Source organism: Arthroderma uncinatum (genome assembly GCF_011692745.1).
Source record: "Arthroderma uncinatum strain CBS 119779 chromosome Unknown scaffold1, whole genome shotgun sequence".
NCBI classification, from domain to species: Eukaryota; Fungi; Ascomycota; class Eurotiomycetes; order Onygenales; family Arthrodermataceae; genus Arthroderma; species Arthroderma uncinatum.
The window spans coordinates 5,097,439-5,118,052 of NW_022983863.1; the positions used below are offsets into that span (position 1 = coordinate 5,097,439).

At 47.2% G+C, this 20,614-nt stretch overlaps 10 protein-coding genes across 10 annotated transcripts; 6 read left to right on the forward strand and 4 right to left on the reverse strand.

Annotated features, from left to right (window-relative positions):
* Nucleotides 1-195: 195 nt before the first annotated feature.
* Nucleotides 196-3,185, reverse strand: GIQ15_01543 (JmjC domain-containing protein; the record flags this gene model as incomplete). The annotated part of the gene is made up of 2 exons (XM_033548960.1): nucleotides 196-2,864; nucleotides 2,915-3,185. 2 exons carry the CDS (start codon nucleotides 3,183-3,185, stop codon nucleotides 196-198), a joined length of 2,940 nt encoding a protein of 979 aa, XP_033409911.1.
* A 794-nt stretch (nucleotides 3,186-3,979) lies between these two features.
* GIQ15_01544 (para-hydroxybenzoate-polyprenyltransferase) lies at nucleotides 3,980-4,810 on the forward strand (the record flags this gene model as incomplete). Its single annotated transcript, XM_033548961.1, has 1 exon — nucleotides 3,980-4,810. One exon carries the CDS (start codon nucleotides 3,980-3,982, stop codon nucleotides 4,808-4,810), a length of 831 nt encoding a protein of 276 aa, XP_033409912.1.
* A 55-nt stretch (nucleotides 4,811-4,865) lies between these two features.
* Nucleotides 4,866-5,561, reverse strand: GIQ15_01545 (phosphopantothenoylcysteine decarboxylase; the record flags this gene model as incomplete). Its single annotated transcript, XM_033548962.1, has 1 exon — nucleotides 4,866-5,561. One exon carries the CDS (start codon nucleotides 5,559-5,561, stop codon nucleotides 4,866-4,868), a length of 696 nt encoding a protein of 231 aa, XP_033409913.1.
* A 3,351-nt stretch (nucleotides 5,562-8,912) lies between these two features.
* Nucleotides 8,913-9,552, forward strand: GIQ15_01546 (uncharacterized protein; the record flags this gene model as incomplete). The annotated part of the gene is made up of 2 exons (XM_033548963.1): nucleotides 8,913-9,110; nucleotides 9,199-9,552. The coding sequence occupies 2 exons, from the start codon at nucleotides 8,913-8,915 to the stop codon at nucleotides 9,550-9,552; spliced, it is 552 nt and encodes a 183-aa protein (XP_033409914.1).
* A 347-nt stretch (nucleotides 9,553-9,899) lies between these two features.
* On the forward strand, nucleotides 9,900-10,469 carry GIQ15_01547 (monothiol glutaredoxin-5; the record flags this gene model as incomplete). Its single annotated transcript, XM_033548964.1, has 3 exons — nucleotides 9,900-9,914; nucleotides 9,980-10,244; nucleotides 10,315-10,469. The coding sequence occupies 3 exons, from the start codon at nucleotides 9,900-9,902 to the stop codon at nucleotides 10,467-10,469; spliced, it is 435 nt and encodes a 144-aa protein (XP_033409915.1).
* A 542-nt stretch (nucleotides 10,470-11,011) lies between these two features.
* On the forward strand, nucleotides 11,012-11,788 carry GIQ15_01548 (uncharacterized protein; the record flags this gene model as incomplete). Its single annotated transcript, XM_033548965.1, has 2 exons — nucleotides 11,012-11,141; nucleotides 11,199-11,788. 2 exons carry the CDS (start codon nucleotides 11,012-11,014, stop codon nucleotides 11,786-11,788), a joined length of 720 nt encoding a protein of 239 aa, XP_033409916.1.
* Nucleotides 11,789-12,078: 290 nt separating this feature from the next.
* GIQ15_01549 (uncharacterized protein) lies at nucleotides 12,079-13,199 on the reverse strand (the record flags this gene model as incomplete). Its single annotated transcript, XM_033548966.1, has 3 exons — nucleotides 12,079-12,420; nucleotides 12,481-13,034; nucleotides 13,103-13,199. 3 exons carry the CDS (start codon nucleotides 13,197-13,199, stop codon nucleotides 12,079-12,081), a joined length of 993 nt encoding a protein of 330 aa, XP_033409917.1.
* Nucleotides 13,200-13,877: 678 nt separating this feature from the next.
* On the forward strand, nucleotides 13,878-15,367 carry GIQ15_01550 (uncharacterized protein; the record flags this gene model as incomplete). Its single annotated transcript, XM_033548967.1, has 5 exons — nucleotides 13,878-13,915; nucleotides 14,014-14,170; nucleotides 14,275-14,337; nucleotides 14,397-14,536; nucleotides 14,611-15,367. 5 exons carry the CDS (start codon nucleotides 13,878-13,880, stop codon nucleotides 15,365-15,367), a joined length of 1,155 nt encoding a protein of 384 aa, XP_033409918.1.
* Nucleotides 15,368-15,920: 553 nt separating this feature from the next.
* Nucleotides 15,921-16,579, reverse strand: GIQ15_01551 (MSF1; the record flags this gene model as incomplete). Its single annotated transcript, XM_033548968.1, has 2 exons — nucleotides 15,921-16,310; nucleotides 16,427-16,579. 2 exons carry the CDS (start codon nucleotides 16,577-16,579, stop codon nucleotides 15,921-15,923), a joined length of 543 nt encoding a protein of 180 aa, XP_033409919.1.
* Nucleotides 16,580-17,385: 806 nt separating this feature from the next.
* GIQ15_01552 (PX domain-containing protein) lies at nucleotides 17,386-20,408 on the forward strand (the record flags this gene model as incomplete). The annotated part of the gene is made up of 2 exons (XM_033548969.1): nucleotides 17,386-17,909; nucleotides 17,966-20,408. The coding sequence occupies 2 exons, from the start codon at nucleotides 17,386-17,388 to the stop codon at nucleotides 20,406-20,408; spliced, it is 2,967 nt and encodes a 988-aa protein (XP_033409920.1).
* Between the last annotated feature and the right edge of the window lie 206 nt (nucleotides 20,409-20,614).

Consider the following 20,614-nt stretch of genomic DNA (forward strand, 5'->3'; position numbering starts at 1 on the left):
GATACACTCCTATCTACCACAGGTTTCTTCTGGGACATATAAATTGGCTACTAGAAATGGATCCAAGGATGATTCAATACCACCGATAATAGGCGTTAGAGGATAAAGGGTAACTACACTTGACAATCATCAGCTACCAACAATAGTTACTCCACATTAATACATCATATCTGGCACCCAAGCATGGGAAGCTATTTACTCCCATCCGTCGTCAAGGTCTTCATCACCTTCAGCCCATTTCATCGCCTGGAGTTTAGCCACTTTGTTTTTGGCTGCCTGTTTAGCTGTGCTGTCCACCTGTGGTTCGGAATCTGGTGATACTGGGACAGGCTGTGGGGCGGTTGCTGGTTTAGTTACTTGTTTAGTTTGAGCTCCAGCTCCAGCGCCAGTTTTCTTAGCTGACTTGACCTTCGAGCTGGCTACCACAGCCTTTTTAACAGTCTTTATTGAAGGTCGTGAAGTCCGAGGGCGTAGCATTGCTTGCGAATGTTGCGCCTCAAGTGCAGTCTCGTTCCCACTCTGGTCGCTAGTAGACCCGTCGGGTTCACCTACATGTATGGACTGTAGTTGACTGCGTCTTGTAGCTACCTTTCTGCTACCAGAAAGGTCAATGTGAGAGGAGGTTCTTCTACTAGGGGTGAAATCATCATCAACATCAATCCTGCGCCTTCTCTTGCTGCCAACATCATCTTCCAGGCTTGGATCAATAGGCAACGCTCCAGGTTCGTCGTCTGGGTCATCAATCAGGGCTGGTTCTGCTGCTGACTTATGGGGCTGGAGGCTTGGATCAACCAAAAGATCTTGGGCTTTAGCCTGTCCATTTGAAATTTCTGGATCGGGGTATTCAAAGGTAATGCCCTCAGTAGGTTGGTAGCGGTCCGTCATGTCTTCACGGAATACCGCATTGGATGGGACAACAAATCCGGTTTGAGGTCCCATGTCCATGAGAGCAGGATCGATTAAGCTTTCATCAAGATGACTAGAACCATTGTTTAGATTACCATCCATCTCATCGTCGGTATCGTGTTCATGATCGTCTAGGATAGGATCATTCATTTTGGCCTTCTCTGCTTCCTCTATCCTGAGTTGCATTCTGCGGCTTTCCTGTGATTCTTCGGGATGGTCCCCAGATTTCTTAAGCCAAAATAGGTTGGAATGGCTAAAGTCGACTAAAGATTCCACGCTTCTAATATCAGCAACCTTCTTAGTATCATGCCCAATTCGAATTCCAGTGGGTACATATCCGTCAATGGTCGGGTCACGACGTTTGCAGGTCGCACAGGGGCATATCTTTTCGCATCTTGGGCACTTCCAACTCCGTACTTCCAGCACGGACATTGGAGTCATATCGAATGCCCTATAGAGGCTGCCGTAGCACCAGTGTAAATTACATTGAGAACAAGTTTCAAGCTTCCAGTTCAATGTTGGGCCACATATATGGCACCGACTGTACTTATGCTTCTCAGCTTTGGTAATTTTCCGTCGTTTCCGATTTGACTCTCTATGGCTTTCATCATCATCGTCAACATTGTCCTTGACGGGTTTCGTGATATCGGTCCATGGGCGACGCTTCAACTCCACCTGGCAAATTTCTGCTAGGGTCTTCTTTTCGTACTTTTCTTGCTCGGTTGTTAGAGGCTGAAAAGGATCCTTATCGCCCTTGTCATTTTTCTCGCGAGAAAACTGAGCGATTTGGTTCCTCCAGCGTTCATGATCTCGAGTGAGGTCTTTCCAGCGGAACTGCTCCACCCACTTAAGCTTGGAGACACAAGCGCAGCTTCGTCCCATAACAAAACAGTCCATACAGACGTCATATGTATCTTCTTCGCCGTCAGGGAACTTGCCAATACAGGACGGGCATGTAAGAAATCGGTTGAAGATGTTGCATCGACAATATGAACAAGTGATGTTGCTTGAGAATGGGACAAGTTCGACGTTCCTAGGTTCTGGTAACCGCGTAGAAAAGCTCTCTGATAAAAGAATGTCAGTGTAGAGCGCAAAGAGGCGTTTAAAATCAGCTTTCAGAGCGCGAAATCTTGAACCCTGGCGCTTCGTTGCCTTCTCGAGAAGATCTGAGTATTTTTTGAGCGAGAAATAAACAATTGCTTTGTTCTTGTACTGCTCGTCTCTGCACACCATTCTCGCACGGGGTAGCGCTTCTTTTAACGCAAGGTCAAGAGTCTCAACGGTCGTCCTATTCCACGCTACCTTCATCGTACGCGTCCCCCTGTTCCACACTTGATGTGGTGCAAGAGGAGGAATTAAAATGAAGTCGCCGACTTTCTGTTCCACGATCCATGTCTTGAATGGCGCCGACTTCCAAGCGTTTATCTGCGCAAAGTGATCCTCAATTTCGATATCATGTCCTAATGTTGACAGCCAGTACTCTGAAACAACCTCGAGATCCTTGGTTTCGGTCATGAACCATATCGAGGAGCCAGGCTTTGTCGGTTTCCCATTCTCCACAGCGCCAGTTGATGCTTCGACCATGATATTATGCCCGAGGGTGGCGCACATCTCTCGGTGAGCAGGAGTGTAGGTACCCTCATGGCCAACATAGCACATCATATTTAAAGCCCTCATCTCGTCTGGGAGACTACTCATCAGATCGCCTGCGGTTGCTGCCTCCTTTCCGTTGGTTACAACCGACTCGTTCAAGTAATATAGGAATGGTGGTAGGAATCCCCGTAGCTTCTCATACCAGACAGAGGGACAATCAATATCCTTTAGGTACATGCGTTGACAGCTAGGGTCTTTGTAGTTTGTCGCATCCAGCTGGTCGGTGAGTCCTTGCATGCTGGCCAGGTAGTGCTGGATAGTTAGCGGCACGTTCGTCTTTTGCGTCAGGTCTCTCGCGCTTTCAACTAAGAATCGTTAGCTAGCGCACCAGTTACCGTGATGGAGCGAGACGTACCCTTGCTGCCGTGGTTGTCTTTGAGCCAACGTGAAGAGAAAATCCATTTCTCCAATCGGCTCTGATACCCCTCTACAACCAGTGGCTTCCCTCCCATTATAACATGTAGCTTGACGAGTTTCTCAAAATTCTCAATCCCTTGTTCGTCAATCGCGTCGCAATGAATCCGCGTCACTGGGTGAAAGTTGGGCGTAGACTCGACCAAGCTTGTATAATCGAGGTCCGGAGAGATGGGCTCAAAAGCCGCGCGTGGTAGCTGTAGCCCCGGCATGGCTATATGCGAAGATGCCGCACCGCAACAGCTGTAGATTTGTTGGCCTGTTTCATGCAAGTAATGAAGCTCTACAAAAGAGAATCGCGAAAGTAAAGCGATAATAGAATGATATCACGTGATTTAATTGGACAAAAAGTTTGGCGTTTCTTTCAACGTTCAATATAAAAAAAAACTTGGAATAATGAATTGACAGAGCGATTTGGCTGGCAGCATGCCATAATACGCGACAACGATATCGTCAGAAGGCATTGGGCTGGCCATAAAGGTTTATACTGGTGCGCCTTCCTTCCTATTCCGCTGGTGAGCTCTCCGTGCGCAATGAGAAGCTATCTGAAGCTCAGTTCCAACTTCCACATCTATGAAGCTTACAATTCTTCGAGATACAGTAGAATATTTACCCGGATACAGTATTAACGTTAGCATCCAGGATGTTGCCTAATAGTTGCAGTTATATTCGAACCGGCTTTGCGGTTTCCCATCGCGCCCTCACGAATTGCCGTGCAACGCGGCCCGGAAGAATATACAATGCTATCTCTCCCAGTATATCTAAGTATCAACAAATACGGCGCATACGCCAGCCATTCCTGCGACACAGCTCCTCCGCACCGGCTGTAATTGCCAGCCAGTCACCAGAGAAATATTCTCCGCCGAATACAGGCATCCTCGCTGCCCTCCCAAAGAAATGGGTTCCATATGCAGAGTTGATACGACTCGATAAGCCGACGGGGACGTACTATTTATATTTCCCATGTCTCTTCTCGACGCTTCTTGCCGCACCTTTAGCCATGCCGATGGCCACTCCACTGGAGGTTGTTTGGTTTTCCGGGTTGTTTTTTGCGGGAGCAATGGTCATGCGAGGCGCAGGATGCACAATTAATGATTTGTGGGACCGTAACTTGGATCCTCATGTGGAAAGAACAAAGTTTCGGCCAATTGCGCGGAGGGCAATTACTCCTAAGGATGCAATCATATTTACGGGTGCCCAGCTCTTTGCTGGGCTTGCTATCCTTCTTCAATTCCCATTTGACTGCTTCTGGTATGCGACCCCGAGTCTGCTCTTCGTTGCCGCGTACCCTCTCGCGAAACGTATAACAAACTATCCCCAGGCAATGTTGGGGTTGACATTTTCATGGGGTGCAGTCATGGGATTTCCTGCCTTGGGGGTTGATGTTTTGGGAAATACCAGCGTCCTAGCAGCATGTGCGTCTTTGTACGCTAGCAATGTGGCCTGGACGGTCCTTTATGACACCATCTATGCCCATATGGACGTGAAGGATGATGCTAAGGCTGGCATAAAGTCGATTGCCTTGGCGCATATTGATAATAGCAAATATGTCATGTCAGGCCTCGCGGCAGCTCAGGTTGGCCTGCTAGCTGCAGCTGGAGTAGCAGCTGGTGCTGGGCCAGTCTTCTTCGTGGGGAGCTGTGGTGGTGCTATGTTATCACTGGGGACCATGATCTGGCGAGTTAAACTGACCGACCCTCGCGACTGTTGGTGGTGGTTTAAGTATGGCTGCTGGTTCACCGGGGGCACTATATCCCTGGGGCTCCTCGGGGATTATGCTGTAAGAAGATCTGACCAAAGTGAGAATCGTGAAGACGAAGATCCAACGACTCAGTGATTGGTTGATTAAAGCGTGTATGAATAGAGTGTATCATAAGTTACTTGGCCCAACACTAGGCTTCACAGTACTCCTCAATAACTTTCACTATCTTCCTCCAGTCTTCCATAGCACCATCTCCCACATCGCCGCACGCAAGCTCTTTCGCCATTGGTTTTAGAACCGTGATCCAGCCACCATCAGTTTCAGATTGGAAGCCCCAACTGGTTTCTAGAGTCTCGATATGTCTTCCTGTGAGCGGGTTTTTCCACATTGCAGTGTTCATCGCAGGTGCCACGAATATCTTTGGTGCAGGTTTCTTCCCACGGTCAATCGTGCCAGAGGTATCCCAGGCTCGGACGACGGAAAGTAATAAATTATCGGCCATTCCGATCGCCATTTTCGCTAGGGTATTTGCCGATAGCGGTGCGATAAGAAGTACGTGAGCCCACCTCCGTAGCTCGATATGTAGAATGTCCGCTCCCCTAACCCATGGTTTCTTCCATTCATCTTCGTCATGGTATATGCCCTCGACACCATTCATCTGCCGAATATTCTGTAAAGTCGGCTGCTCGGCACTTTGCCCACCGAGGAAATTGGCAGCGGATTCTGTCAGGATAACACGGATTGAGAACTTATCCTGGGATCCTAAAGAAGCGATTATATTTGGTAGTTTAATGGTGGCAACGGAGCCTGTCGATGCTAATAGAATATGGGTTTTCCTATCATTGGCATAGTCCGCGGCCGAAAAGGCTAGTCCTAGTTCATCCATTTCTGCAAATGTTTATAAATCTCTTGCGTTGAATGTTGAGCTGAATGTTATTCTTGATCATAGATGGAGATGTTCACCACAGGATATTCGACGACCGTTCACAACTTTGATAACGTATTCCACCAGTCAACGATCATCACCACTTAATGAACACACCCCAAAAACTCTGCATCCACCAAAACAACCACCTTCCAACAGCCACAAAATGGTCAATGAGGCAGCAATTGCTGCTGCGATTGAAGATTTAAAATCGCAAAAGACTCCTAATTACTCACAAACCGCTAAAAAGTTCAAAATTAACCGAATAACGCTGGCGCGGCGGTATCAAGGTGCTGCAGTCTCAAGAGCTGAAGCAACATCTATCCATCGCAAAAAGTTGACAAATGCACAAGAAGAAGTGCTCCTACAGCATATAAATCGATTATCAGAGAGAGGCCTATCACCTACGCCCCAGGTACTGCGAAATCTCGTATACGAGCTCACTAAACAGGCTGTTGGCATCAACTGGGTGGCTCGGTTCTGTAGCCGGCACAAGGATCGCATTAAGAGTCTCTATCTCCGCACCATTGATCAATCCAGGCATGTTGCTGCTAATTCCAAGCATTTTGAACACTTTTATGAGCTTGCAAGTACTTGTTTATTAGTAGTTAGCTATTAAATATTGATATTAACCTCTTCTTTAGCTTAGGGAAGCAATAAATAAGTATAATATTACTCCAGATAATATTTACAACTTTGATGAGAAAGGCTTCCTTATTGGCCTAGGACATGCTGTTAAACGGGTGGTTCCTGTTCATGCGCTTAAAAATAGAAGGATAACAGCTGTACAAGATGGAAGTCGCGAGTTTATCTCTCTACTCGCTGCTGTCTCTGCAGATGGAGAATGGATTCCTCCTACACTTATTTATAAGGGAGAAGGTGATCTACAAGACACCTGGGTGGACGAATTTGACCCTCAGAGAGAAATAGCATATTTTGCAGCATCTCCGAATGGCTGGAGCAATGATAACTTTGGCAAGGAATGGCTTCAAATATTCGATAAGCATACAAAGGCAAAGGCTGGCCGGGGAAGAAGGCTTCTTATTCTAGATGGCCACTCATCTCATATCAATATGGGATTCATCGAATATGCAGATAAAAACCGTATCTTGCTAGTTATCTTACCTCCACATTCAACACACCGTCTGCAGCCATTGGATGTTGGGATATTTGGGCCATTAGCCAGTGCATATTCCCAGGAAGTTGATAATCTCTTACGCAGCGGATATGGGTATCTATCAATGTCAAAGCGAGACTTTTGGAGACTCTTCTACGCTGCATGGAAAAGAGCTCTTACACCAGCAAATATTAAGTCTGGATTTGCAAGTACAGGGATATATCCTATTATGCCTCAACGTCAAATGAAATACTTCGATAAGAGACCTCTAACACCTCCGAATATCGATATCGAGCCTCCTACCCCTATTACTGTACGGGGTCTCCGCCGCGCGGTTAAGAAAGTGCAGCTCCGGCAGTCATTAACCAGCCTTCATATATCAAAGATCATCCGCGCCAGTGAGAGGCTGGTCTTCGATAAAGAGATCTTACTACATGAAAATAAGTCTCTTACAGCTGCACTTATACAAGAGAAGAAGAAAAGGAAGCGAGGCAAGGGCTTAGGCCTATTTGAAAAGGATAAAGCAGACCAAGCGCAGATATTCTCTCCATCTAAGGTTGAAGCAGCAAGGCAGCGAGCTATCGAGGTAGAGACTAAAAAACAAGATAAGATAGCTCAGGCAGAGGAAATAGAGCTTCAGCGATCGATTTACCGCGATAATAAGACTCAAGAGGCTGCAGAGAAGAAGGCTCAAAGGCTTGCAGATCAACAGCAACGTAAGGAGGCTCTTAAGAAGGCCCGCGAGGAGACTGCAGCACGGCGCGCAGAGGCAGCGATTGAACGGAAGCGTAAAGCTGGTGAATTGGAAGCTGAGCGAATGGCTAAGAAGGCCAAAAAGGCTCAAAACAACGTCTCAAGCCCTATCTCACCTTCCCGATTAGGAAAGAAGAAGACTTCACCTTCTAAGGTTGCTCCTATCGATCCTATTGCTCTAATACCCAATTTCCTATCCCAACCGCGGGGAACCCGTTCCGGGCGAGTTATCAAGCCCAACACTCGTTTCTTTTCTTAATCTATCTGATTTGTATGTAAACTAGAACCCTACTATCGTTATTTAATAGTCAATTTTATTTGTTATTTACGTTGTGTTGAGATATCTCGATATTTACACGCATGTTTGGACGTAAGGAGCATTTGGAGGTGGTGATCGTTGACTGGTGGTGATCGTTGACTGGTGGTGATCGTTGACTGGTGGTGATCGTTGACTGGTGAGATACGTTATTGACTCAGATTAGTCATTACAAATTTTATGCAAACCCTATTGGCGCGCGTCTAATGACATACCTTGATATTTACCTACTCCGTACATGTAAGTTATATCGCGGGTACCGAGAAGCCATGACTTAAATTGTTGAAAGGGATCTATAGATTAATATTAATCCGCTAGATTAATTAATAGAAAAATAAGCCGACAATGGTTACTGGTTGCCTATGAAGGGTCAGCTCATATCCGCTCTGGTTGTCTAATTGCCTCCTGGGATTCAGGCTGCTACCATGTCAAGAGCTGCATTTCCTTCAGTTCTATTCCGTCTCCCTCGCCCAAAGTGCGTTAGGCGTACTTCACTGGCGGAACTCTTCTCCCGAAACGTTATATACCCGATTACGAACTCTCCCTATTCGACGGACGCGAAACGAACGTTGACAGGTACACCTAAGCACAAAACAACAAAAATAACATTAGGAACCGAGATAGTTGGTGAATCTGGTAGCCGATACTTGATTGAACGAGTTCTACAAGAAAAGGAAATTCCGGATATCTCTGTTTACCTAGCAACGTTGGTTATCCCACCCTTCCTATTATGGACTTGTCTCTGTAAATATACTTATATTTCAATAAGCTAGTAATGGAACGGAGAAGTTCATACTAAAAAATGTCCACGATTTCGAATGCTACCACGATATCTACCGTCGCCTTTCTGGCTCTCCTTGCCTCCGTCTGTTGCATGATACTATGCCAACCCAGTCGATATTTGTCTATGAATACCTTACCGATTATCTTCTTAATATGGCCAAAAAAGATATACCTAGTATGGCTACGAAGCGAATCCTTTGAGATGCCTTACGTGGTCTTAAAGGGCTACATGATCAGAATATCGTTCATATAGGTAGGGACTTCAAGGACTTCATTTTTGTTACATTTCTTCCCAGGGGCAGTTACTTATATTATTACTATAGATATCAAAGCAAACAACATTATGATCGACTGGGAAGAAGAGCATGGGAGAGTTACTATCAAGCGGGTCCAACTTGCTGATATCGAGGATAGTGCAATTGTACCACCTGATTGCGATATCCTTGGGAAGGCTGTGGGAAATTGGATGTGGCGTAGCCCGGAGGCCCATGTAAACGCTCGTGTGAATACGCCCTCTGACATGTTCTCTTTTGGGATTGTTGTAAGTGACTTCCTTTTTTTTATATAAGAAAACCCCAGCCTAAGTAGCTAGTATAAACAAGGTTACTAACTGTCTAACCATCCAATAGTGTATCTGTGCAGTCCTAAAGCATGTTATCCTTGCGGTAGATGCAAAGACACTCCCTGAAGGTGTAGAAGTTCAAGCGATCGTTCTCCAGCGCCAACTCTCATATTTTAGTAACAGTGATTCTACCACTGCATTCTTGAAGCATATTTGTGATGAAAGTCCCTGGCGCAAAGTTATTGATGTCCTTTGGAATGGATTCGATGAAACCACGCCCCGTGAACCTTTTGCTCTGTGGAAGGATGTTGACCCAGTCTTTAAAGACTTGATTGCTGGCTTGACGGATCTTGATCCCAAAAAGAGGCTCACTGCTCAGGGGGCTTTGGATCATCCGTGGTTCAAGGGAATCGAGGAATAAAGCCTGGCGTTTTTGTGTTTTCGCACCTGATCACAGTTATTCCTCAACCATGTAACATAGTATCTAACATTTTCGTAAAGATTAATGGGCATTAACCCAGAGACGCATCTAATCAATCGACATACGTATATTTGTATCACGAAGTGAATATACTTCTCGATGGTGCAGTTATTTACATGCATCTTTATTGGTTGTTTATCATTATTAATACCCGTCGTTCACGTGGTTAAGCTTTCCGCAAAAGTTCCCCGAAGCTTCAACTTCTGAGATACATTATTTCCTCCTTTATATCGTATATCCTTAGCACGATAGAGTATATAATCTCCATTGCCATGATGGGTCCCAGAATGCCAGCTTCGTCGGTAAGGATTATACTGTGTTGATACTCTATTATTCCAGCGCCCAGGCTAACTAACATCATCAACAGCTCCTTCGATTCGCCCGCCTACCCAACCCGGCGATAAAGAGATTCGGGCTTACTCCTTTGCAAATACGCCTGCTCTCGGACGAAACTAAATCCGCCATCGATAAAGCAGTGGCCTCAGCACCCGTCGTTTTGTTCATGAAGGGCACACCAGAAACACCACAATGTGGATTTTCAAGGGCTAGTATCCAGGTCCTTGGTCTACAGGGCCTGGACCCAAAGAAGTTCACGGCATTCAATGTGCTAGAGGACCCTGAGTTGAGACAAGGTACGGATAATAATGCTCTCTGATATGGAAGATGCAGCTGTGACTAACGCGGGGATCTGATTTACTGTAGGAATCAAGGAATACTCCGACTGGCCAACTATTCCCCAGCTATACGTCGAAAAGGAATTCGTTGGTGGATGTGACATCCTGATGTCCATGCATCAAAATGGAGAATTGTCGAAACTATTTGAAGAGAAGGGCCTTGTCGTGCAGGCAGAGAAATGATTAACTCCACGTTGATTTCTGTGTTGCATGTCAAAGAAAAGGCATCCTAGCATATGATATACTAGTCGGCGTTTTAGAGGGTCAAATTCTGTTTTGAATTGTTTTTTATCAGTGACTCGTGGATTCCACTACCTATTTTAGTACCACGGTGCCTGATGTGTAAGATGAGATATATAAGATTACATATGGGATGCCATATACACCACAACCTCCTCTCTTGCTCTCTTCCATTATACCCAGTGTTTGGATCATTATCAAGTGCTATGGTTGGCACCCGAAGGCAGTCGTTGTCGAGATCGGGAGCCCTAGCCCTTATATCCAAAATAGGAAATCTTCACTACATACCTTCTACTACAACTGTCCCATCCACCATTTGAGTCGATGAGATACCATACTCCTATCTACTATTGAAATAAATACAATATTTGAGCTCAATGGCTACGTCGCAACCTTACCGCACTGTATTCCGAGCTCCAGTTACCCGGGCTTCGATGCGGGCACATTCCCCTGGCAGAACCCCGTTTTCCAGAGCCAACGCAAATATGAGGAGACCTGTTCCTACTATCCGCTTGGAAGCCTCGAAGGCACCCAACCTGAGACCTGAGACAGCTAGACAACGTGCAAGTACTGGAGATGCGAAGGAAGGATACGATGTTCTACATTCATTCGTTGGTCAGTATCAAGTTTAGACGATGGTACCTGGACCTATATTTCTGATACATTAAATAGGGCTACTAGAGACAACACAGCAACAGCTTGCAGAAGAGCTCGCTACAGCGATTACAGGCAGCGAGGAGACGCTGAATAACCGCCTCGACACTATGACTGCTGCGTACGTCAGAAGAGCAGATCAGTTTCAGACTGATTGCGAGAAAACCTTTGCCTTTGCCCCAACCCAGAACCCAGCTTCTACACTTCCCATCGAGGACCCTTGTGTGAAATTTGACTCCGTGAGCGTTCTTGGAATTGACCGGGATAAATTTGTACGCGTAGTGGATTCCCACAACCGGTCCTTGGATCGGCTATGGGCTGAATGGGAGAAGGTACAGCAGAAAATAGCCTGTCTTTCTGTCGAGGTTCTCGGTATGGATGGCGCCGGTGTTGGCAAGGATTCTAGCAAGAAGGTGATGAAGAAGAAAATACACCGTGCCACTACTCTATTCCGCAAACAACTCTCCGAACAAGAAGCCATGCTTGGGGAGCTTCAGAAGCAGGATCAAGACATCTCAGCAATGACAGAAAATACGGTCAAGCAGCTACGGGCTCGACAGAAGGTACAATGCCATCCATACTCCATTATTCGATCTGCCCATCTGTGAGAGGTTACTAACAAAAAACTCGAATAGAAATGTATTGACCAAAAGAAGAAACAGCGCGACGAAGTATGCCAACTAGCTAGAAAGATGATGGCGCATGTTTAAGCTCCGGTTGACGGCTATGAAATAGTGGAATAGCCGGCTATGCTATGCCTAGTATGAGGCGGATATATCGTATCTTTCATATCTTAACCAGATCAAGTTCTCTGTTGAAAGGTGGCTATCATTTACATCATTAGTAATTTTCTAGACTTATAATCCATACGAGAATCTTTATAATAATATATGGCCTCTCAGCTCTTCTGGTCCCCTTGTGCCGACAATTTAGCCTCCTCTTGCTTTTTAACCTCTGCCTCGTTAATGCTTTTAAGCATTTTGATCCTTTGTCGTTCTTCAAATGCCTCTCTCGCTTTCATGATTCGCTGTACAATTTCCCCGGCATTGACATTTTGGAAGGGATGATTGCCGATCTCTTTGAATATACCCAGTCTTCTCGGTTCTTCGTATGGGTCAAAGGTTAGGGGAATGAAAGTTGTTGGGCCATGGTATACTACATCAGCCATTCCAAAAGGGCTAGCCTTGAGGTATGCTTCCGTTGGCGTGAACGGCGCAGCAAATATGACAGCATTTACATACTAAAATGAGGCGTTAGCCTATCAAAAATCTTGAGGGGGCAAAACAGGGGATATCCTTACACGACACTGGAGGACACAGAGACCACGTTCAAAGATATTCATGATTGGATAATTCAAGCCTTTCCAGCGGTTGATTACTTCGTCGTCATGAACACCGGCCACAATATATGCGGGACCGTAATCTTCCCCGTGTTCCTTTATTCTTAGAGCAGCCTGGTCTGGATGAAACCATCCTCGGGCAATTCCCTCCTCTTCTTCTACGGAGTGCACGCAGCGCAGGAACTCGATGTGGCCAGACGAAAATAAGTCAAAGCCGCCGTCGACATATACAATCTTCTGTCCTGGCTTTGGTTTTACACCTTCCACCAACAGCTGTAACTCTTCTTGGATTCCGGATGCGGCACGTGTACTTAGAGCGGACGGGCCGTTCCAGTGCCAGACTTCTGGACCTGGACGCAGGCCGGTCTGGTCTGTGGCGTAATCCTTAATTCTTTGGAAATGACTCTTCCCGGCCTCCTCCATTTCTTCCGGGGTACCAGAACCCTCCTTGCCGGTTACGTAGGCTAGGAGAGACTTGATAAAGTGCGTCTTTGTGCACAGAAGCATACGGCCAACTAGATCAGTGGTTGAGATCCCAGGGGTACGTTTCACCACCAGAAAGCGCTCAGCTGCTTTGACGAACCGATAACAGTCATTGCCGTCACTGTCCGAGGTGATATCATCCCCATGGACAACATAGTGACACCCGTAATGGGATATCCACTCCAGAGAAGTAACATATGGAGCGTAAGGGATGGATTTTGAAGACCATCGACAAGCATCAACAGCAGCAATTCTAAATATATATCAGCGAATATATATACGAGAAGGATTTGGGGTTACCAGCCGTTCCGCAAGAGTCATCACAGTTGGGCCCTTGTTGTCCGAGATCTCCTCGTCTGAATGCACACCAACGAGTAGTTCCTTTCCGAGTCTGCGGGCTTGTAGCATGGCTCCCGCATGGCCTAACCTCCAAGACCAATTAGAACGACAACTATATTATGCATCACTCGCATTGCGCGCGCGATTCAAGTCAACTCGAGCCAGGGATAACCAACCATGGTGACTGAAGTCAAAGCACCCGTCTACCCAGATCCTGTCCTTTGATATCGGGACATCCTCCTGGGGGTCAACCGGCCATTGCCCTGGCTGTGGGAGTGCCCCGCGTTCAAACGCTGGCTGCGTCATAGTTCCTGTGTGATATCCCAGGGAAAAAACGAAACAGGAGTAAGAGAGACCTGGTCGCGTGTAGCTGTTCAACTGCCGTATATATCTCCTTAGTGGCGATGCTGTCCCGCATCGTCGTATTTTGTATCTTGTCGTTCTCCATGAGGCCGAGTCCCTTTTCCCTTTTTACCCCTGGCCGGGAGGGTTTGATACGCCCTCGATACCAAATACCACCGTACCTCTACCGCAAAATGGCCTACCCCACCGCAGGGCGTACTGTCACCACGCGGTATCGTCTCCATCGGCCCTTGATGTTCTCCTGCTACGCCGCGATCCCTGGCAACATCCAACATCCATCTCGTATCTCCAACAAACTACGACGGCCAGCCCATCGACAGGCGCTCAGCTTGCCGGCGTTTCGTCCATTGAGGACCTAGCATGTAATATCGGAACCGTGCGAGAGGCGAGGGGGTCCACACCCTTGAAGATGCAGTCCGCCATAAAGATGAAGCTCGAAACCGAGAAGGCTTCAGCTCACAACACCGTACGTTCATATCTGTCTCTTCTGCTAGTTCCTTTTGCCTGCCCTTTATATATCTCTATACCACCCGGCAAGCCGCAAAGCTGGACTTCTCAACCGCCGTCCAGGTCCGCGCTGTGTTGCTGGACGTAGGGGGCTACCCGCCGTCCCCTAACCCTGGAGATAGAGAGGTAAATTAATCTGCCACATGCTTACTATGTGCCTTTTGACGGCATCTGAATCTGTCTAGGGATTTAATACTGCCTCCTCCATATCGACGCCGATAACCGGCAGCAATAGCTTTGGACCACAGAGTGCTACCAATATATACTCCCACATACATGAAACAGCAGCGAAACGAATACAGACACTCGAGTATCTACGCAGCGCGTAAGTTAAACTCCCACTCTCACGCCCATAAATAGACGGATCAAGTGCTGACTCGGGATATGCGCAATCGACAGCCACCATGGCCGAGTCTACTGGTTCAATACCGTCCATTTTTCCAAAGCCGATCTCGCCCGTATGCCCTACTTTGAGAAACGCAAACTCACCCGCCGTGCCATAAACTTCCTCTTCCTAGGCTTCTCTCTCCCGCCGATACTGGATGTCAGCTCGGGGCTGTCTGAATACCTGAAGTCTCTGAATGCTCTGCTACTTGAATTTGAATCCTTCCAGCAGATACACGCTGTAGATGGTGGCTCGGCCGCAACTCTCGCTCGTGCAAGGCTGCCACAGATGTTCAAACGGTCAGGCCAGTCCACAAAGACGAGACGAACAAGCTCAGCTACAGAGATTGGCCTACCGATGCAATCGGTAGACCATCACTCCGAGATAAAGGTCATGGGGAACATGACTTCTGCGGGGGGAGCGTCTGCAGTGTCTACCTTCCCATCCAACTCGGAGTCACAAGATCTACTTCCCGGAGAAGAATATACGTTTCTCCTAACGCCCTCATTGCCATTTGATCCCGACTACTTTGAAATATTTTCTACTTTATGCGATGTGCTTATCGATTGCTATTCGAGATTGGTTTCCCTTGTCTCTCATCCTGGTCTCTGCAACGCTGCGCTTGGTGAGTTGTTTTCAAAGGCTGACGCGAAACTACGAAAAGTCATCGTAGCTGGTATTGTCAGGGAGTTTGAAGACGCTAGTCGAGCCAGCGTGAAGAGTGAGATTGCGGGAGTCGGCCGTGTAGTCCTAGGTGGGCTTTTGGGCTGACAGTTGCTTGGAGACTTTGTACGTTTAATGATCAATAGATTTATTCATCTAGCGCATGAGAAATAATGACTTTCGACTACTTTTTGATGAATTTACTGTGTAGCTGTGTATATCGTAGCGACGTATATGTATGGTGTATTGACCTCTAAAACTGATCGTGCGATCTTTGTGTGTATGTATATAGTGTACAATCGGACAATCGAAATCTTGCACGTGCAAAAAGCGAACAAAAATTAGGAAGGGGAACGCTCATCTAAACCGAGTGCGCCGCTCCCATTTTATTTAACCCCAGCTGACAAAAGAAAGTGGTATCCAACGCCAGAGCAAGTAAAAGCACAATTTTTAAGGAAATCATCATTAAACGCGGGGTCGGTTCAAGGGGACTGACTATCCGTAACTCCGGCGGATATAAAGAGAATAGAGGGGAGATTCTCTGGTTTCTCGAGGTCGATATGTTGATGATGGCGTGATAGAGTCGTGCGTAGAGTGATTATGTAGGTGAGATGCGTGTATAGGCGATTATGAGTCGGAAGTTGTAGTGATATCGCCGGATTTATTGGTGCATGCGCTGGGCCTCCAGCTCTTTCTTGTGTTCCAAGAAAACCCGCCGACTCATCTCAAGAACGGACTCAAAGCCCTCTCGGCCCTTCTTTGCGTTTTGGCTGAAGGTTTCCACGCTCACGTCCTCGATCTTGTTCTTGATTTTCTGCCATCCACTGCACATGGCCGTTATCTGGGCCTCCTGCTTGAAATCTGTCTTGCTTCCGGGCATCGAGTTGGATGGCTGGTAGGTGACGACTTCTCGGACCTTGAGGACATTGGCCCATGATAGATTGGTGGACCACATGGTGACTTTCTTGGATCGTGGGTCGACATAAGACACCTCGAAGACGTGAGATGTAGAACTACCCCCAAAGAGTTTGAGGATCCATTGAGGCGCCGTCTGGTTGCATGTTATCAGACGCTCCGTTCGTAGCTAAGATAAAGTAAAAAGCCAGAAGTTAGCCAACCAATTCATATACCGTTATACGAGTTTGGGAGCAAGGAAGCGCGACTCACGATTCCGGTTTCCGGGTTGATATCGTGGGCAAGCACATCAACCGCGATGACATGAGTCGACTGGTCGTTCCATGGGCAATATTTACGCCAGTTGGCCGTGGAAACCTCGTCCCATGAGTAATCGAAGGTGCAAGTAGATGCGAAGACTTTCATCGTCGTTGATATGGATAACGGAGGAAAGCGACCGATCTGACGACGCCTTTTTTTTTAAACACGAGGGTTTAACCCCAACTTTTGGTGAGAGCAGCCGTATAGAGAAGTATGTATTAGTCTATCAGCGAGGAATTCGAGGAGTGCCAACGAAGCCGACTATGTATCTGAATGAGTGTCGATAAGAGATGGGCCTTTCGTTCTGATGACGACTTTTCGATCGAATTCGAAGCAAAAGTAGAAAAAGGCCCAAAAAAAAAAGATCGGGGCTTCGGCTTATTCATCAATGCCAAGACTTCCCGTGCCGGTTTGACCCGCCAAGGCACACGAGCCTCACGTGCTTTCGTCCAGGGCGCGTTTCTTTCACGCTGCAAACATCGACATCTAACATCTCTCATCTTTGTATGTGACAGCCGCTCTCACGGATGAAAGACATGGTCTGTCGCCTCCAGGCAACCCCTATGAGATGGGTGGCTGATTGATATACGAAGTAAAGGGCAGTATGGAGATGAAACACGTGACTGGTTATCTAAAACACCCTTGAGCCCTGAACTCTTATCGCCAGCTCGATCTAGTTGTCCAAACCTTCCAACAGCTGCCAATACCAATTGTTGCTGCAAAACGGTCACAGTTGGATGGAATAGACCCATTTCACTGTCACCGTTTATCCCTGATTACCCCCTTGTCCTGAATATGGGTGCAGAGCTCCGAAACTGGATTGTTGAGCTCCCCCTTTGAGCACATATAGGGGTGCTACGATTCTAGCCTTTTGACAATAGAATGCCCTATCTCGGCGTCTGCTCAAACCCATGACCGAAATAGCTAGCCCAGCCATGGCTACAGCAAACGAGAAGGTTGCGGACGTTGCACCCGCCGACGCTGTTGACCAAAACAATCCCGCCACACCGCCGTTGAACCCGACAACCCAATCTCTCATCGACCAAGTCAGCCTCTTCCTTGCCCACGCCGATAGAATAACTCTCGCCTCTATTTCTGCTGGATTGATTGCCGTTTCATACGTGGTGTTTGGTAGGCTTGCGCTTCTTTTGGTCGGCGCAGTCGGTGGAGTTGTCTTGCATATCTGGTGGGAGGGACGTGAGAGTGCAGCGGATGGAGATGGCGAAGCAGCGGGAAAGCGTAAACGGCAAGAACTCAGCCTAGAGGTAGCGAACAGGTTGACAAGCTTGTATGCAGACCGTGGTGCCAAATCTGGAGAAGATGAGGACGCTTTGCATAAATCGAGGGACGCCGTCTTGGACTACTCTAGGCTAGGGCCAGCTACGGGCACCGCATTAACGGCTTTTACGGATTCAGTAATTGCTGACTATGTAAAGTGAGCTTCAAACTCTCCCTAAATGCGATGCTCTATAAGGCTGATTTCCCTCTTAGCTGGTGGTATAAACCAATTTTACCGTCTGATGTTGAGTTTCCAAAGGCCTGCCGCGATACGTTCGTCAGTATGATCCTGGCCGTATCATCTCGGATATCTCGCAAACGACCTGCAGACATTTTCCTCCAGTTTGCGACCAATTCAACCTCATTTATGATTGTCTTTTTCAGCGAACTTTCCGCCGCCGTGGGCACTGCAACGGCCGGATCTACGCCTGTTGCGGACTCCATAGATGATTATTTGGAGAAAAACCCGGAGAGCAGTCTTGCCAATGTCTTATCGCTCAGCCAGCAGGAGAAGAAACTCGGCCTCGTTGGAACCGACATTCTCGAAACATTCCTTGAGCCTTCAGTTTACAATTGTGGTCCTCTCCGCGTGTTTCTGCGTGAGGTAATATCCCGCTTGATACTACAAAGGACAATAGATATGTGCTCTGATCCGGAGTATATTAATACCTGGATCGTGTACTTTCTTGAAGAAGGGGAGCCACAGCTGATGAATGCCATCGATGCTGGACTTGAACAGGTAGGGGATCTCAAGCAGAAAGCTTCGCCTAGCAAGGCTGCATCAATCTCCAGTATACCCGGAGATAAATCCTCTGGTGTCATCACGAGTCTAGGAGACCATACGCCAGTTGAACAAAGGCATACCAACCAGGTGCAGAATGCGAATTATTCTCCTGAACCTGAATTGGTGCATGAAGGTGCTGTTGCTGGTTCGACGGGACCTGAAAGAGCCATCAATATACCCAGTTCTAGCCAGAATATTGATAATACTAGTATATATACGCAACTACCTACCGAGTCATCCTCTTCGAACAATACCGATCTTCAGCCTACCCCAGGTTCAAGCACCAGCCTTAGTGAAAATTTCTCTAAAAACCCCGAGACTCCCCCGGGTAGCCAGGCCAACCCAGGCCTAGAAAACTCTGCCGTTCCGCCGCTTACGCCGCAGTCCCCTCAACTTCGTGGTTCCTCAGTTTCGATAGTCGAAGACTTCAACGAAGATGACAAAACGAACTTGCGTTCAAAGCCAACCAGCGAATATTTGCTACAGATTGAACCCAGCAACTCTAAACTTACTGGCTGGATGATTGCGAGAAAATATAGCGACTTCGAAATACTTCATGAAACTCTACGACGAATTTCCGTTGTATCAGGTGTCTCCGATTTTTCGTTGCATCATAATGAGTTACCTGGGTGGAAAGGTCGAAACAGGAACAGCCTGCGGGTGGCCCTTGAGAAATACCTACAAACTGCTTTACAGTATGAGCAACTGGCAGAGTGCGAAGGAATGAAGAAGTTTTTGGAAAAGGGCCGTCAATCGGGACTTGATCCGGACCCTGCATCGGCAAAGCCTGGGTTTCCTTTTGCAGCGCCTGCTGCAGTCTTTGAGAATATGGGGAAAGGCGTGATGGGCGTGCTTGGGACTGCACCGAAGGGCGTCGCCAATAGTAAAAAGGCTATTGTTGACGGAGTATCGGGAATATTTGGGGCGACAGGGAATGATGCTAGAAAACGAGGCAACAGCAACGCAGCTACTAGATCTTCGAATTTGCGAGGCGGTTCTATTGATATCCGTTCATCCTCTACTACTAACTTCACAACGCATTCGAAGAATCTCTCATTGAGCAATCTGCAGGATAAGCCACGGACGTCCTTCCAGCGACAACCAACACAGCTTGAATCGGAATCAGAGGATACCAACGTCGAATTTCCGATTTCAACTTCGCAACCTGGTAGCTCGTTAGCCAGCTCGCGCGAGTGTTTATCAGATGCGGGCAATGTTACTCCAGAATCATCAGATACACCAGATGCCATGCATGCAACTCCTCCCCCTGAAGTAAATGAAGAAACGCAAAGTAAGGCCGACCATACGCCTGGGTCTACCAGTCCGCCTGTTACAGAGCCGCCAGCTAAGAAGAGTTTTGAGACCCGTTCATACCCTCCACTCTCTGAAGAAGAATCGGTCATTGTAGTAGAGCTATTATTCGCCGTGATCAACGAGGTCTACAGTCTTTCATCAGCGTGGAACATTCGGAAGAGGCTGCTAAATGCGTCAAAATCTTTCCTTCTACGTCCAGGAAACCCCAGTCTCGAAGCTATTCGGTCTCTTCTTCAAGACTCGGTGATCGATGGAAATACGTCAGATGAAGCACTTGCTAGATGTATCACCAAGCTACACAAAAGTAGCATGCCAACAGAGGAGGATATGAAGGCGTATCCGCCGCCGCTCTCACCAGAGCAGAAAGAACAATTGAGGATTAAGGCCAGAGCTCTACTAATTAGCAGGGGCATGCCACCAGCCCTGATGGGTATTATGGGTGCGAATGCGACTGGAGAGGCGCTTGGGAAAATCTTCGACTGTCTTCAAGTACCATCTATTGGACGGGCGTTTGTTTTTGCTATCCTTCTACAGGCGATTAGGGTTGTGACACAGTGATGCCGATAGAGTTGTATATAAAAGTAGCGCTCAACCGGCGGATGCTGAAAGATTATAAAAATTTCCCCCTAAGCTAATGTTTATCGTATAAACCAAAGAAAAGGGTCTATCTTGAATAGAATAGGTCTATCTGGCCAAAGTTAATATTACATCTGTTTTATCTTTCGTGCCCCTGAATAAACCAACCGCCATTTTTAGAAATCAAA